This window comes from Desmodus rotundus, chromosome 6, assembly GCF_022682495.2.
Source record: "Desmodus rotundus isolate HL8 chromosome 6, HLdesRot8A.1, whole genome shotgun sequence".
Lineage (NCBI taxonomy): Eukaryota > Metazoa > Chordata > Mammalia > Chiroptera > Phyllostomidae > Desmodus > Desmodus rotundus.
Genome location: NC_071392.1, coordinates 6,462,430 through 6,478,099, shown reverse-complemented (window position 1 = coordinate 6,478,099; position 15,670 = coordinate 6,462,430). Strand labels below are relative to the sequence as shown.

The window sequence follows — 15,670 nt, the reverse complement described above, 5'->3', positions numbered from 1 at the left end:
GGAAGAGAGACAGAGGGAAACATCTATGTGAGATAGAAACATCGACTGGTTGCTTCCTATACATGCCCTGTTGGGGATCAAACCTGCAAACCCAGGCATGTGGCCTGATGGGCAATCGAACCCATGACCTTTTGGTTCACAGAATGATGCTCCAACCCACTGAGCCACACCAGTCAGGCAGCCTCTCCCTCTGAACCATCACTGAACCCATCTGGGGAACCTGAGAGTTGGCCTGACCCTGCTCAGCGGGTGAGGACAACCTTGCTCCCGCTGAGCAAAACAAGGCTCTAAAAGTACCCACACACAAACAAACATGAACAAACAGCTCTTGCTTTACAGGAAGAAAATGAATTTCCTCTGCCTTTCGGGCAGTACTGCAAGTTCACCAAAGAACACCCTAGTGTCAGTTTTTAAATGGCTCTGCTCTTGGCCACGCTCATTCCACGTTAGCAATACCTGAATCTCGCTTCCAAAGTGCTTCCCACATGATGTTGAATGCCCCAAACTTCCCAGCTGGGGTAGTGAGGGGGACTGCGCCCCACAGCTTACCTTTCAGGTGAGGAGACTGCAACCCAGCCAGGGAAGGAAGCTGGCGAAGCACAGAGCTGTTAGCAGGGATGAAGCGCGGGCCTCTGACTTGCGACAGCTTGGGGCTTCTACATGCCCTGCACCGCAGCCCCCTAAAAGGAGCACTGAGAGAGAAGAGCATATGTTATTTTTGAACAGTTATATTGAGATATAATCCACGTACCGTGCAATTCGCCCCATGTGAAGCGTGTAACTCAACAGCTTTTACTATAGTCACAGCACGGTGCCTCCGCCAGCACAATCAATTTTAGAACCTTCCCACTTATGCCAAAAAGGGACCACTCTCCTTCCCACTCCCCAAGCAACCACCCATCTACTGTCTGCCTCTGTGAATCTGCCTGTTCTGGGCCTTTTCGTATCAATGGAACCCTACCAGACACAGTCTTTCATAGCTGCCTCTCCCCTCGGGAGGATGCTGGTCGCGGCCATCCGTGTCAGGACTTCACTGCTCTGTACGCCCAATACGATTCCGCTGGGTATGTGAACTGAGCCCATTTTGTTCACCGGTCATTAGTTAGTGGACATTTGGGACGGCCCGTTTCCACTCCGGGGCTATCGTGAATACTGCTGTTCTGACCGTTCCTGGACAAGGTTCTGTGCGATGTACGCCTTCGGGTCTCTGGGTAAGTACACTAGGGAAGGAGGTGTTGGCTCACGCGGTAGCTCTGTGTTGAACCATTCGGGGAGCTGCCAGGCTGTTTAGTGCAGTGGCTGCCCCGTTTCCCATCCCCCCCAGCCCCCCAGCGGGGCGAGAGGGCTCCAGTGTCTCCACAGCCTCCTCAACTGGTGTTATTAGCTGTCATTCCTATTACAGCGTCTCAACGTGGGTGCCGAGTTGTATCTCAGTTGTGCTTCTGAGTTACATTTCTTCCACAGCTGAGCATCTTTTCACGTGCTTATTGGCCACGTGCCTATCTTCTTCGGAGAAATGCGTGTTCAGATGCTCTATTGAAATTGCTGGTACGATTCAGTGAAGCCATCTGGGCCTGAGCTTCTCTTTGAAGCTCAGGCCCAGATGGCTTCACTGAATCGTACCAGCTATTTCAATAGAGCATCTGAACACGCATTTCTCCGAAGAAGATAGGCCGTGGCCAATAAGCACGTGAAAAGATGCTCAGCTGTGGAAGAAATGTAAACTCAGAAGCACAACGAGATACAACTCGGCACCACGTTGAGACGCTGTAATAGGAATGACAGCTAATAACACCAGTTGAGGAGGCTGTGGAGACACTGGAGCCCCTCTCGCCCCGCTGGGGGGCTGGGGGGATGGGAAACGGGGCAGCCACTGCACTAACAGCCTGGCAGCTCCCCGAATGGTTCAACACAGAGCTACCGCGTGAGCCAACACCTCCTTCCCTAGGTACTTACCCCAGAGACCCGAAGGCGTACATCGCCACAGAACCTTGTCCAGGAACGGTCAGAACAGCAGTATTCACGATAGCCCCCGGAGTGGAAACGGGCCGTCCAAATGTCCACTAAACTAATGACCGGGTGAACAAAATGGGCTCAGTTCACATACCCAGCGGAATCGTATTGGGCGTACAGAGCAGTGAAGTCCTGACACGGGAATGGCCGCGACCAGCATCCTCCCGAGGGGAGAGGCAGCTATGAAAGGACTGTGTCTGGTAGGGTTCCATTGATACGAAAGGCCCAGAACAGGCAGATTCACAGAGGCAGACAGTAGATGGGTGGTTGCTTGGGGAGTGGGAAGGAGAGTGGTCCCTTTTTGGCATAATGGGAAGGTTCTAAATTTGATTGTGCTGGCGGAGGCACCGTGCTGTGGACTATAGTAAAAGCTGTTGAGTTACACGCTTCACATGAGGCGAATTGCTCGGTACGTGGATTATATCTCAATATAACTGTTCAAAAATAACATATGCTCTTCTCTCTCAGTGCTCCTTTTAGGGGGCTGCGGTGCAGGGCATGTAGAAGCCCCAAGCTGTCGCAAGTCAGAGGCCCGCGCTTCATCCCCTGGCTAACAGCTCTGTGCTTCGCCAGCTTCCTTCCCTGGCTGGGTTGCAGTCTCCTCACCTGAAAGGTAAGCTGTGGGGCGCAGTCCCCCTCACTACCCCAGCTGGGAAGTTTGGGGCATTCAACATCATGTGGGAAGCACTTTGGAAGCGAGATTCAGGTATTGCTAACGTGGAATGAGCGTGGCCAAGAGCAGAGCCATTTAAAAACTGACACTAGGGTGTTCTTTGGTGAACTTGCAGTACTGCCCGAAAGGCAGAGGAAATTCATTTTCTTCCTGGTAAAGCAAGAGCTGTTTGTTCATGTTTGTTTGTGTGTGGGTACTTTTAGAGCCTTGTTTTGCTCAGCGGGAGCAAGGTTGTCCTCACCCGCTGAGCAGGGTCAGGCCAACTCTCAGGTTCCCCAGATGGGTTCAGTGATGGTTCAGAGGGAGAGGCTGCCTGACTGGTGTGGCTCAGTGGGTTGGAGCATCATTCTGTGAACCAAAAGGTCATGGGTTCGATTGCCCATCAGGCCACATGCCTGGGTTGCAGGTTTGATCCCCCAACAGGGCATGTATAGGAAGCAACCAGTCGATGTTTCTATCTCACATAGATGTTTCCCTCTGTCTCTCTTCCTCTCTCTCTAAAATCAACAACGAGAGAGAGAGAGAGAGAGAGAGAGAGAGAGAGAGAGAGAGAGAGGAAAAATAGACACTCCTGGAGCACTAACAATGGTGTGACATGAGATGGCCCTCCGAGAGCCAAATTCTAGATTGACACTGAACAGAGCAGAGCAGAGATATATATGCAAAGTCTCTGGACAGAGCCACACAGGCCCTGGTGGCCACAATCAGGTGGCCACCTCACTGTTACTGACACCCCGGAAGAAAAGACTGGCACTAACGTCTTGCCAGTAACCTACATGACGTAAAAATGTTAACTTGTGCCTGTGCCCAGGAAGGTACAAGAGCATGTAATTTCCGAAGTGTGACAAAGTTGTGGAACAGCATAGAAAAAGGAGTGGCCATTGCCAAGGGTAAAGAAGGGTTAAAAAAGAGTAATTACACAGTCACCCTACAGTAGGTGTATCCATCGGGGTGCGTGTGCAAATAAAGCCTAGAACATTCCAGATTGTAAGTCACCTTCATGTTGGCCATCACGTCTGCCTCCCAAGACCCTTTGGAGGGCGTGGTCATTTTCACCCTCTTTTTGTACAAACGGGCGCTGAGGTTTAAAGAGCTGAAGACTTGCCCACCATTCCAGACACAGTAAGAGGTTTGTCAAGAGTTTAAAATCTTTACTGCAAAAGCCCATGTTACTTGTCGTGTGCATTTCGACACACTCGGGGCATTTTATTTGGTGCCTCCTCTACCTCAGGTGTGGCAGGGACTGATATACACTAACAACTGATGAGAAATTTGAAACACAGTGAGGTGAACTGACCACAGAGCCAGCTTTGTGGCTGTATGGGGGTGGGCAGAAGGAGGCTTACAGTCATTTGTATGGAACATAATATAATAACTAATAAATAAGTACACAAGAATAAACTGTTTTTGTGTACTCACAGCAGTAAACCAACTTTTGCCCGCGCCAGTTTGTTCCAGGCAACAAGGAGATTTTCCGAGCCCGCAGAACGAGAGGAGAGCAGCCTTGCTCATTTGAAGTCCGCGTGGGTTTTTCACTACCGTGTTACCATACAGAGGTAAGATTTCCGCACAGGTGACCCGAGAAGGTGAAGTTCTAGCAAGACTCTCGGGGCATGTGAGTCCTCTGACCCCTAGTGAGAGTGATTCCATTGATCATTTTTTCCATGAAGAAGTCTGAGCTCCTTCCAAGGTGTTTACTAATGACAGCCAGAGGCAAACGCAGTGCGAGAAGCTGAAGGTCAGAAACGTTTTGTACGATTCAGAAAAATTGTCTTCCCAGCACGGGAAGGGCTGGCTGATGATGTACTGAGCGGTTTTTCTCAGAAAGAGTGCTTCTGTGCTTTCTGGGCTGAGGTTATGTTTCTGTACTTGATTAGCATTGGCGGTACAAGCGATACGGCTTCACACATTAAAAAAAAATAGTAACTGTGTTAATGCGTACGGTCTCATGTCCTCTGACTCCCATTTTCCCAGCTCACCAGACAGAAGGCAATACAGGGAGCAGGTGGCACTGTGGCCCAGGATTATTATATTTTCTAGGCGTCCTCAGCTAGGAGAAGGCTTTGTTGTCCCGTAATTCACGTGACCATTCTGTGCACGGTTTATCACCCTCATCAAAGGAAACACACAATCATCCCCACCTGCCTTTATGTCTGTTCTGCCAAGTGAAAGAGCCTTTCGCCTGAACTGAGCACCTTATTTCCATCCAGGGGGGAAATGTTAATTATTACAATGCCAGTTACCCCAAGTAACAGCCTCCTTAATCCTTTGAAATTCCTCCAAATTCCAAAGGTGACCGACCACTGAAAACCAAAATACCCACTTTGCCTCCTCCGGTGAAATGTCAGCTTCCATTTTCCCGGAATTGACTTCCAGCCTCTCATTGTACCTCCGCAGACTCTGAAATTTCCTGTTATGAGTCAGGAGGAGCCGCGATGGCCCCTTGAATCCCAGCAATCTTGGTTTGGGTTGCTTACGTTTTGCGAGTATTTTAGGAGGGGATAATTTAGGAAATAAGATTATTACTCAGCCTTTCAATTTTGGACCACACAACTGTGCCTAAAAGAGAAAATGAAACTCAAGGTGCAAATGGTATCATCTGTCAGTGTGATCTATCACAGGGAAATGACAACCAGTCAAAACCAGTCTCGGTAAGGATGGCTGTCCTTCATAATATTCCCCTCCTTTCTCTCGCATACAGAGGTGTGGAAATGCAAAGTAAGCTTTACAATAGATCGTGGATGTCCAATAACAGGAAGATGGATGAATAAGACGCAGAATATTTATATGGTGAAGAACCATAGAGTAATGAAGAGGCTTGACCTAGCTCTGGACATCTTAGTGTACAGAGACCTCAAACACATCCTGTGGAGTGAAGGTGGAAGTTACAGGGCTGTATGTACAGCCGACACTGATATAAACCTAAAGCCCCACAAGGGATGGATCTGGAAAGATGATGGTAGAGGCAGTAGAGTTTTGGAATTTCTTTGAATCTCTGCCAAATCTCTCTCTCTCTCTTCCCCCACCCCCCGAATGTAAAACAACTCAAACCAAGATTGCTGGTATTCAGGGTGCAATCTTGGCCCCTTACCCCAAAATACAATTAGGCAAGGTAAGACCACACACAGCCAAATACCTTGTGGGGTATCAATGTCTGTGGAAGAAAGTAGAGAGGAGCAATGGGATGTCAGATAAACCCAAGGACAGGAGACCCCTCAAGTAACTCAGAGGTATCAGCTAGAAAGTGTGGTGGGCCAACTGAAGAACAGCAGCTGGGACCAGAGGGGCTTCGCCTGCGGCAGTAACAGGTGAGCACAGAGCTCCAGGTGAGAAGCACTAAAAAGCAAGCGTGGTCTGGCACCGACACAGTCAAGGAACTGACCCACCAGGCCTCCGTTGTAGGAGAGGGACCCCAGTGGGGGGAAACTGCTGAGGTTGGGGTCAGCATTGAACAGGATAGAAACAATGTAAAGACAACTAAAACAAAAAAAGTGGGCAGAGGCATGGATTCAGAAAATCTCAGAGCAAGCTTCCCCCTTTTTTTCAACACTGCACAGAAATAACGGAAGCAGGAGCTCTGTGAATTTAGAAAAGCTACCCCGAACCACTTCTTTTTCTAAGAGTTTTGGAAAACTAATCTCATATAAAAATGAGCAACAGAAATGTATCTAGGTCAACTCCCATACGAAGTTATTATAAGAAAAAAAAGAATAAGGAACAGAACCAAATTCCTACAGATAGCAAAAGCGAGCCAGAAAGCCATGCCAAAAAAGGATTAAAACCGAACATAATATTTCAAAATGAGCTAAGAAGCATTAGTAAAAAGATGTAAGACATGAAAGAACAACAGAAATGAAAATCATAAAAACACAGATACGGGAAAAAAGAACTCAGGGAAGAGACAAGATTATTTAAAAAATGAAGTCTAAACTAGAATGAACCAAAGAAAAAAGGAAGAAAAGGTTGATGTCTTAAGAGAAATAGAAAGGTGAAAGGGAGGGAAAAAATGAAGATATAAAATAAATAAAGAGATAAAATGTATTCAAAAGATAGGCAAAATATCGAAGGTAGGCAAAGAAGATGGATTCAAAGCGTGAATAATAGAAATCCCTGAAGAAAACCAAATTCAGGAAACTGAACAAATACTAAAAACTTTCCTAAAATTGTAAGAAACATATTTGAAACCCCCTATTGCGAGAGCACAGTGCACCCTCAGAGCACCAAGGTACAAGTAACACTGAGACCTATTCTAGTTAGATGGCTAAATCTTACAGAAGAAAGGGAAAAACATTCTTTGAACTTCTAGGCAAAAAGAGACTTATATGAAAAAGAAAATGAGATTATCATTAGGCTTTTTAATAACGTATTTAAGCTACTTAGGGAAAGAAATTGTGTGCCAAGGATTTTTATATCCAGAAAAACATTGACTTTCAAGTAGAAAGGGCACAGACAGTTTGTGATGAAACATGCAAGAAATTCAGAGAATATTTCCCAAGGGCCCTTCCCGAGGAATGAGCTCGAGACAGCAACTCAACCAGACCGACATCCTCGTAAGGGCTGATGGCGAACATCAGTCTCAGAGCCGCTGACGGGATGAATATGAAATGAGAGGGAGAGGGGGGTGGGTCTGTATGTAGCGGCGGTACACTCAGATAACGTAGTGTGGTGATTAAATAAGGAACGGGAAAAGCACAGGCAAAAAACCCGTTTTAACTGCTCTCAATGATCATAAAACATATTAATGGTAGTCGTACTAGAATTGATATTCTGAAGCTGCTCTGTGTGCAGAGAGGGATAGGTAAATGAGTAATTATGGGCTCTTTTAACTCTATCGATCCCTTTGTCCTTGAGAATTAGGACTTAGAGTGTGGGAAGAAGCAGGTAACAGTTATGTAGAGAAGAGATTAAGAAAAAAAAATCCTGTAGTCCTGAATTTGAAGTGTCAGTATGAACTAATTAGATATATTATTTTAAAATTATATATGTAAATACATATGTATATATATGTGTATATATATGTATGTATGTGTATGTATATATATATATTTCTATCAGTGCCTGCTGAAGAGGCTTAGAAAGAATGATCGACTCAATAGCAAAGAGCGTTCCTATGCATCCAGATTGTGGTCTTAAAATGTTATTTCCCACCCAAAGAAACCAGGGCTTCTAAAGGAAGTGACTGAACTCAAGCCCGAGGTTAGAAACGTACCAGTCGGGTTTAGAACACCTGGCCACATCCCTTAGGGAGGAAGCTGTCAGTGGTGGTTACTTAGGTTAATGTCAAAGGATCCAGGAGCCAAATAGAAGAGGTTCCCACTGGGCAAAGTTGGGACAATTTGAGCTTCAAAAAAGTAATAGTTGAAATAGACAGAAACTCATCAAATATGTATAAATTCATGAGTTCATAATGGCATTTTAAAGAAAGCTAACTGACTACTTTGGGATGATAATAGAAAGGCAATGAATTATTTGAAAACTGGCCAATAAAGCGAAAGAAGTGAGTGTTTATCCTGCCTTTCCAGTATGAGCAGCCCCGTTAGGGACTTTGGGGACTTTAGGGACTTTGTCTGTAAAATACGGTGGTGAGGGCAGGAACTGTCTCTAAATCCAGGTCCGACAGAATGAGGCCTGCTTGAGTGCGGTTGGGAGGGCACGTGAGTGTCTCACACGAGATGGACAGCAATCCAGGTGAACATTTCACCTAAAACGCCATAGAGTGTGCTCGAGTGTGATATTGTTATGCCACAGAATTACATGCTTATGATTTTGTAATAAAAGAGGTTTGTAATCAAAAGGGGGCGTTGTTTTTGCTGGACCCTGGATATTTCAGTTACTAAATGAAATACAAATGATAGGTTAAAGGAGCACCACTTCGCAACCCCTGCAAACTATGGGTCTGGTCACTGAGCATCAGCAACTGCTAACATCACAAAAAGAGAAAAAAGAAAACCACTACGAGGGCCTTCTGATGAAGGAAAACACCAGCACGTGTAAGTCTTGCTAAAGAAATCACACTGGAGTCTGATCGAGCCTCCGGACACAGCTGCCAATTTTCAGGGACTACAGAGCACAGAGAAATGTACTCAATTATACCACAGGGATGCAATCAGCAAAATCCAGGGAAACTCCTCGAGGCACATTCCATGGCTGAATTACGAGGAAAAGGAAGGGATGGAGAGGAAAGTTGTAGACTAAAATAGATGTCAAAAATTTTAAAGCTGGTCAAGACTGTGGTGTCTGGCAATGTCCTTTTGGGCGACAATGCCATGCCATGATGAAAGGAAATGATTGTGGCAAAATCCAGGACATTGTCCTTTTACGGGGATGGGGGACTTATGATGGGGTGGGGTGTGTGGGTGGGCCTTCTAGAGGGGCTACCTCTGTGTTCCTTCTTCACCTGAGCTATGTTTACAAGGTGTTAAAAGTATTCATTTATTTTGTGTCATTTTCTACATTTCGTTTACCAAGAAAAGGTTAAAAGAACCAACCACAGAACAACATTATATACACTGGGTATGGGTTCACACAAGTGAATGTGAAAGGATGAGGCTCGATATGAACCATACCCGTTCAGTTCATGAGTGTGGGTCTCTCCAGAGAGGTGGGAGAATGGACTGGCAGTAGGGGAGAGCAAAGGGCATTTGAAGGTCATCCTAACTCAAAAAAGAAGGACCTGGTGTAAATATGTCAACATCTTGCCAATGGAGAATCTGGGATTTGGTAAACACATGTGTTTGTATAGTACCTTCTCCCAGTCTTTATTTTTGAATTAAAAAAAATTTTGGCGTTGTGGAAAAAATACCATACAAAATACAAAGACTAAATCAAAAGAAAAAAATAAAGTAAAAAAATGTAAAAAATTGGCTTTGTAGCTGCATGCACTACATTCTCTGAAAGCGCTTTGGTGCTGTCAGCACAGCATGAGCTATACATCAAAGACACAATCACCTTTAGCCCAACGGCCTTACTTAGAAAAAATAAAGGAAGGCACCCTCGATGAATTAGTTCCTTAACATTGAATAAATGAACATTGGACTCCCATGAAAGTTTATTCATTGTGACTGTTCACCTACCAGTATCTTTAAGGGATAAAAGAATATTTTCTTTCTGCTGAGACCGAACCACAAACATATGCCTTGTTTAAAGCACCAATCAACTCCTTGTTTTGCAGAATACATAAGGATTTTACTGAGATCAAGTTCAAACCAATGGCATGTTCCCAGGTTGTTTGTTATTTCCCATGTGGGGTGTGGAGAGCAGTTGTCTTCTCAGCCAAAAGCTTCATGTGGGGTCTGCGTATGTGGTCAAATTAACATAAATTATTAAAATTGTTCATTATTTTGATCGCGATGACCGTGACTGACCACCAGTATTCTGCCATGGTGGGCAAGGAATGTCGGAGGAGAAACCTGCCTGCTGTGATTTTCTTGTGTTTGTTTTAATTTCTAGGAGCCCAACAGAATACCAACTTATAGAAATATCACAATCAAATGCCCCTCCATAAGGACGGATTGGTTGTAAACTCGCTCAGGGTTACTCATGAGGGAGAAAGAGAGGGGGTCCCCGCCACATGGCCCTTTCCACCCTTACCGGGCAGGTAGCTGCACAGTCTCTCCATGGAGGCCTGGGCTGTGGAGTTGTGAACTTGTGCCAGCTGTTCAATCACGGACACCACCATCACACACCCTGCAGGAGAGAAGATCGCGTCAGCATGTCTCGCAGAAAACCATGCTGGACAGTCCTGGGAAGGAAAGGGGAAATGTGTGCATTCCAACCTTTCCAAAACAGAGAGCTTTTGTTTGCCATTCACCTTTGAAACTCTACTGCAGGCATAATTGCTGTGATATGTAGTGACTTGCGAAGTGTGGTAAGGAGATTGTGGGTTTGGGGTCGGAAGACTGGTTGTCAGCCCAGTTTGGCCACCTGTGAGCTATGTGACCTTGGGGGAGTCAATGAGTCTCGCTTTCTTTCCGCTTCTTTTTTGGTCATGTGGGAGAAAGATGCCATTTAAAGGAGACCGTGCAAAGATTGAGTCTTGCACTTCATTCTTGGATTTACCATCCAGCCTTGCTAAACTTTTGTTCCCTCCCTGCAAAGTATGTAACAGTATGTCTCCCATACGGCTGCTGTGAGGGTTACAGTGCAACCGAACGTGCCTTTTAAATCATAATGCTATTGTAAAACGTTATTTGACCTCAGTGCTACAGAGCACACTGCCTGAAGGCATGTACTCATACAATGAGTGTCTAGAAGGAACCGTGGATTAAGTTGGAAATACATGCCTTCAGCAACCTTGATATATGATAAGTGTAAAGGCTCAGAATTATTAGGTTGCAACTCCTAGAAGGGTCTATCGCCAGCCTTCATCTCCTGAACTGGTGGGGAAGCCCAAAGGGAGGGGACTCTTACTTCTCTATCCAAGGGGTCGGTCAGTCAAACACCAGTAAGTCTGTGCGGAGAGGCGCTGGCCTCTCTGAGACAAGAGGAAGAGCACTTATTAGCCGAGGCTGGTCTCCAGGGAGACGAACAAAAGCTTGAATCCGAGTTGAAGTTCCAGGGTGCCTGGCTCAGCAGTAAGCTCACTATTATCCATCTGCTCAAGGAGCCGGGGACCCACATTCACATGCAAGAGTCATTAAAGCCAAATTTCCACCAGGACTCCTTGAGGGAAGGTGGCAGGTAACAGATGTGAATAGTACCACGGGGCATCGCCAGGCAGGAAGAAAGAAAACCTTCCGTTGGATGAGGGCTTGTCAGCACAGACTGGGAGGCTTGCACCTCCCTAGACAGGGCAGCGCCTGCCGGGGCTGCAGCACCAGTGTTCTGGGCTCTCGGGGGAGGCTGGGCAGAGCTGGACTCAGCCACTCAGGGTGGCACGACCCTGGTAGCCACTGCCTGACCATCTGAGAGCAGCTCCTTGCTGGGGCATTTGTCACCATCAACTGTCAAGGCCAATGAGATGTGCTTTTGACCTAATCCGTGTATTGAGGGGTTTATCACCTTGCAATGAATTTCATAGTTGATACTTTCTGGTGCTTTATGGTCTAGAAAGCGCTTCCACATCGATTTTATTTTATATTTAAAATAATTTTTAAAAGTTATAGATGCGATGCGATCTCATTTTAGAACATTAAAAATATAGAACAGAATAAAAAAGATAACTATCACTCCAATCATCCAGAGATAAACCAATTTTACTTTTATTTTAAATACATAAAGTGTATTTAATATATGTGACTATTTTCAACACTGATAATACACTGCCACAATGTGACTTGTGTCTCTGCTAATTGCCCGTTAAGTTAGGAGGAGCTAAACGAATTTTAACAGCAATGGAAAAACAATTATAAATCATTATATTGCAGTGTGATAAGATTTGCAGTGGGGTATGGTAGCAAAGGGGGAGGGTTCATTTTGAACTAGAAAGAACAACAACGTCGATTCTAACTCTGGCTCAGTCTCTTGCAAACGGAGTGGCTTAGCACAAGTTACCTCCCCTTCTGGGAGTTCATGTTGCAGAGTTTAGAGTTAGACCATCAATCCCTGGAGGGTGGAAATGGGGTCTTCCTCTAACTCTGAGTACCTGACACAGGGCCAGCTTTGGAGCAGTGGTGGGGAGCGGGCAACAGATGTTGGCTGACTTGAAGTGAACTAAGAGGAGAAGCAGCCACCTGAGCGATGTTTCCCGGTCGGTTGCTGGCTGGGGGTGGTCCCCGGGGAGTGGGCTCACAGGTGCACATGCTGCCGAGTTCTGGCTCAGTCCTCTCCCAGGCAGCAGCGTCACTTACTCTTTGTTCCAGTCTCATTACAGGATGTGGCTGCCCCACTCACTCTGGTGTCAAACCAGCAGCACCCTTTCCTGCTGAGTCTACAGCAAATGGCCCCGGCGTGCCGCTCAGGGTCACAGAAGAACGTCCTGGGGACGGGGTTGAGATCTCGCACAGCCATCGCTTCATACGGCGTCTCGTCGGTAAGCTGCAGCGCTGGACGACCAGGACAGACTTGAAGCACAGCAGGTGTAGGGATTTGAGAATAAAAATTGGAGACCTGGGCAGACACCAAGCAGAGGAGATTCCACTGCCAATCCTGCCTGAGACCTAGTCTGTGGCTTTTATGATTTTCCATGCCTTCTTAAAAATGGTGGAAAACCCCGATTACTCCAGACCTGGCTCGCTGCAGTTTTCAATGATCAGACCATTTTCAGCATGCACCTTCAAAGGAAAGAAGCAAATGACAAGTAGCCTGTGTGATTTAAGTGGCTGAGCCGGAATGGAGCTTTCAGGATGCACCCCGAATCGTTCCAGACCCATGAGTCGGGAAAACTCTTTTTCAAATGAATAGGGAGCCTCTTGGGGTGAATATGGACTTGATGTCATGTTCTTGTTCAGATGAAGTGACAAAGGAGCACACAAAGATAATTGTGGATTGTTGTGCTGCCTCAGTTTCCCCTAACTGACCAGTCTTTGAGATGACAAACACTTGGAAGGACCAAAATGAAGCAAATGTTACTTCACTCAGAAGAGCCCCATACACTGGAGGGACCTCATTGTATTCCTGCCCAACCTGCTGAAAGCCTCTGTATATTTCTGTGTGCTATTTTTGACCCTCCGTGCTTTTGCCTGGTCATTCAAGATCCTCCTCAAACTCCAGTGAAACCTCCTCGTCTCCTCCATTGCCCAGCGTTTCATCCTCAATACCCAGGGCTGGTGCTAAGCGCCACTCTGATGTCCTCCCTCCCAGACATTGCCCTCCTGGAGGGTGAAGTCAGGGACTTACTCATCTGCTCCAGGGCTTAGCTCCACACTTGGTACCTGAGCTCAGCACATGTTCACTGAATGGATGAGTGAGAGATGACAGTCCTGGAAATAGCCTCTATTCCTGTGGAGAATGGGACCGCCTCTTTTTTTTTTTTAAAGATTTTATTTATTTATTGTTAGAGAGAGGGAAAGAGAGGGAGAGAAACATCACTGTGTGGTTGCCTCTTGCGCGCCCCCTACTGAGGACCTGGCCCACAACCCAGGCATGTGCCCTGACTGAGAATCGAACTGGCAGCCTTTGGTTCACAGGCCGGCACTCAATCCACTGAGCCACACCAGCCAGGTCTAGGATCACCTCTTTATGGAGACATGAATGAGGAAAAATCCTATGGAAAGCACCCTGGCCAGGTAGCTCAGTGGGTTAGAATGTTGTCCTGATATGCCAAGGTTGTGGATTTGACCCTGGTGAGGGCATATTCAAGAAGCATAAATAAGTGGAACAGCAAATCACTACCTCTCTCTTTCTCTTTCTCTAATCAATTGAAAAAGAAAACCTATGGAAGGCTAGTTGTATCACTGGAAAATTCTGCCAGTTGCTGTCTTTTCCTTCTCATTGAGTCAAAAGCCACACCTATATTTCCCAGGCATCAGGGAAGCCTTTCAAGATTGTCTTTAACAAAGGACACGTGCATTCAACTCGGAGTTACTGAGAACCTGTTCTTGGCCAGAAGCTGTGCGAGGCTCTGATGGACCCCAGATGAACAGAATGTGAGCACTATCCATAGCGAGCTCACAATATAGATTCCAAATTTACATGAACTGGATGGGCAATAGCAAGTAACAGTCAAATGTTGGGTGAGATGTGACTTGAAGAAAATCTAGGGCAGAGCAAGCTGGAGAAAAGGCATCCTGGGAAAGAAACAAGACTAGTGGCCAGGAGGAGCATGGGGTCTTTCTCCATAGTTTCCCCAGTTTCACTAGTAGAAAGTTTTCTTTCTCACTGGTACCAAAAATAACAATTTCTTGTAGTGAGTGCCATAATAGACTTGGTGAGGTGCAAGACTTGGAAATCCGCTGTTGGTTCAGTGGAGCAGAAGGGCTGGATGAACATGGAGGATAAGAAAACTCTTCTTGGAATTTTCTTTAAGGCGGCTCCATTCTCGGGGGCCCCAGGGGTCACGCGCCTTGCACACCATTCCCTTCCCCTGAAAATTCACCTCCAGCACACATATGTATTTGTTTCCACCCACATCTTGGAAGGGTGAATGCAATGAGCATCGTGCTGCTCGGGACCAACCTGTACTTTGTACTTAAAAGATTTAGGCTTTTCTTTCACTCAGAAGGATCCTGCCAAGCGTTCTTATGGCTTTCCTGGCTCCTTCGCAGTGCTGGCTGAAATTGGAAATCATTAGATAAATAAAAAAGGAGCGAAGTAGAAAAGTCTCTCTCTGAGGATCGGATGAGTGTTGGCACTATTATTACTCTGCCTAGTGAAGAGTTTTTATGATCAAAAGGACCCTGGGGAAAAGCAGGTGATGGGGCTTGAAATAGGTAAGCGCCCAGGCTGGGCCTGGGTTTGATTTGAGTTCGCTGTCTCACATGTCTCTGCCCATTTCCACTGGGCTCAACTCCTCTTCCTGGTGGGCTGTTAATTTTGGTTCTACAGTGAGGTATATCCCTTAGTAGCAAGAATGGAGAAATTGACTCTGCTATTGCTTCTTCTAAGAGGTTGCACTGCCTTGACAGGCTGAAGAATGTTTTCCCTTGGAGAGATGCATGGGCAGAGTAATTTCCCCATTACAGCCTGTTCTCTGGCTGCTAGACAAAGGTCTGGCTCTGCTAAAGCGAGTTTGTCCAAGCGACTGTTCATTTAGGGAGGGATGACAGCAGGTGAGAGCCATGTATTTTGCTCAGTGGTCACCAAAATCTCTTTTCGCCTGGCACCTGAAAATAATAAGTATAATAGACACTGACACCCCTGATATTGTAGGAGATGAAGCAAATGGGCCCGAATAAAAGCACCGGCTACCAAGATCTGCTTGTGGTCACACAGCTTGGGTAGTTTGCAGGCTACCACAGAGTTGTCGTGAAGTCAAACAGAGCTCTTGGAACTTTAATTATAGCCATGACTGCTCAGGCTGGAAATGCAGCCAACTGCAGAGAGCGGTCTATTAGAGCCCCCATTGGTCTGAAGTCTGCACTTGGTTGAAAAATCTTGGCAGCACCT

General features: G+C 46.2%; 1 protein-coding gene across 1 annotated transcript in view; it reads right to left on the bottom strand.

The window, feature by feature from the left end:
- Positions 1-15,670, bottom strand: part of AOAH (acyloxyacyl hydrolase) — a 146,211-nt gene that overhangs the window by 118,832 nt on the left and 11,709 nt on the right. The window contains exon 2 of the mRNA XM_024563089.4: positions 10,277-10,372. Within this exon, the coding sequence (XP_024418857.2) occupies positions 10,277-10,372 (96 nt within the window). The remainder of the gene's footprint in view (positions 1-10,276; positions 10,373-15,670) is intronic.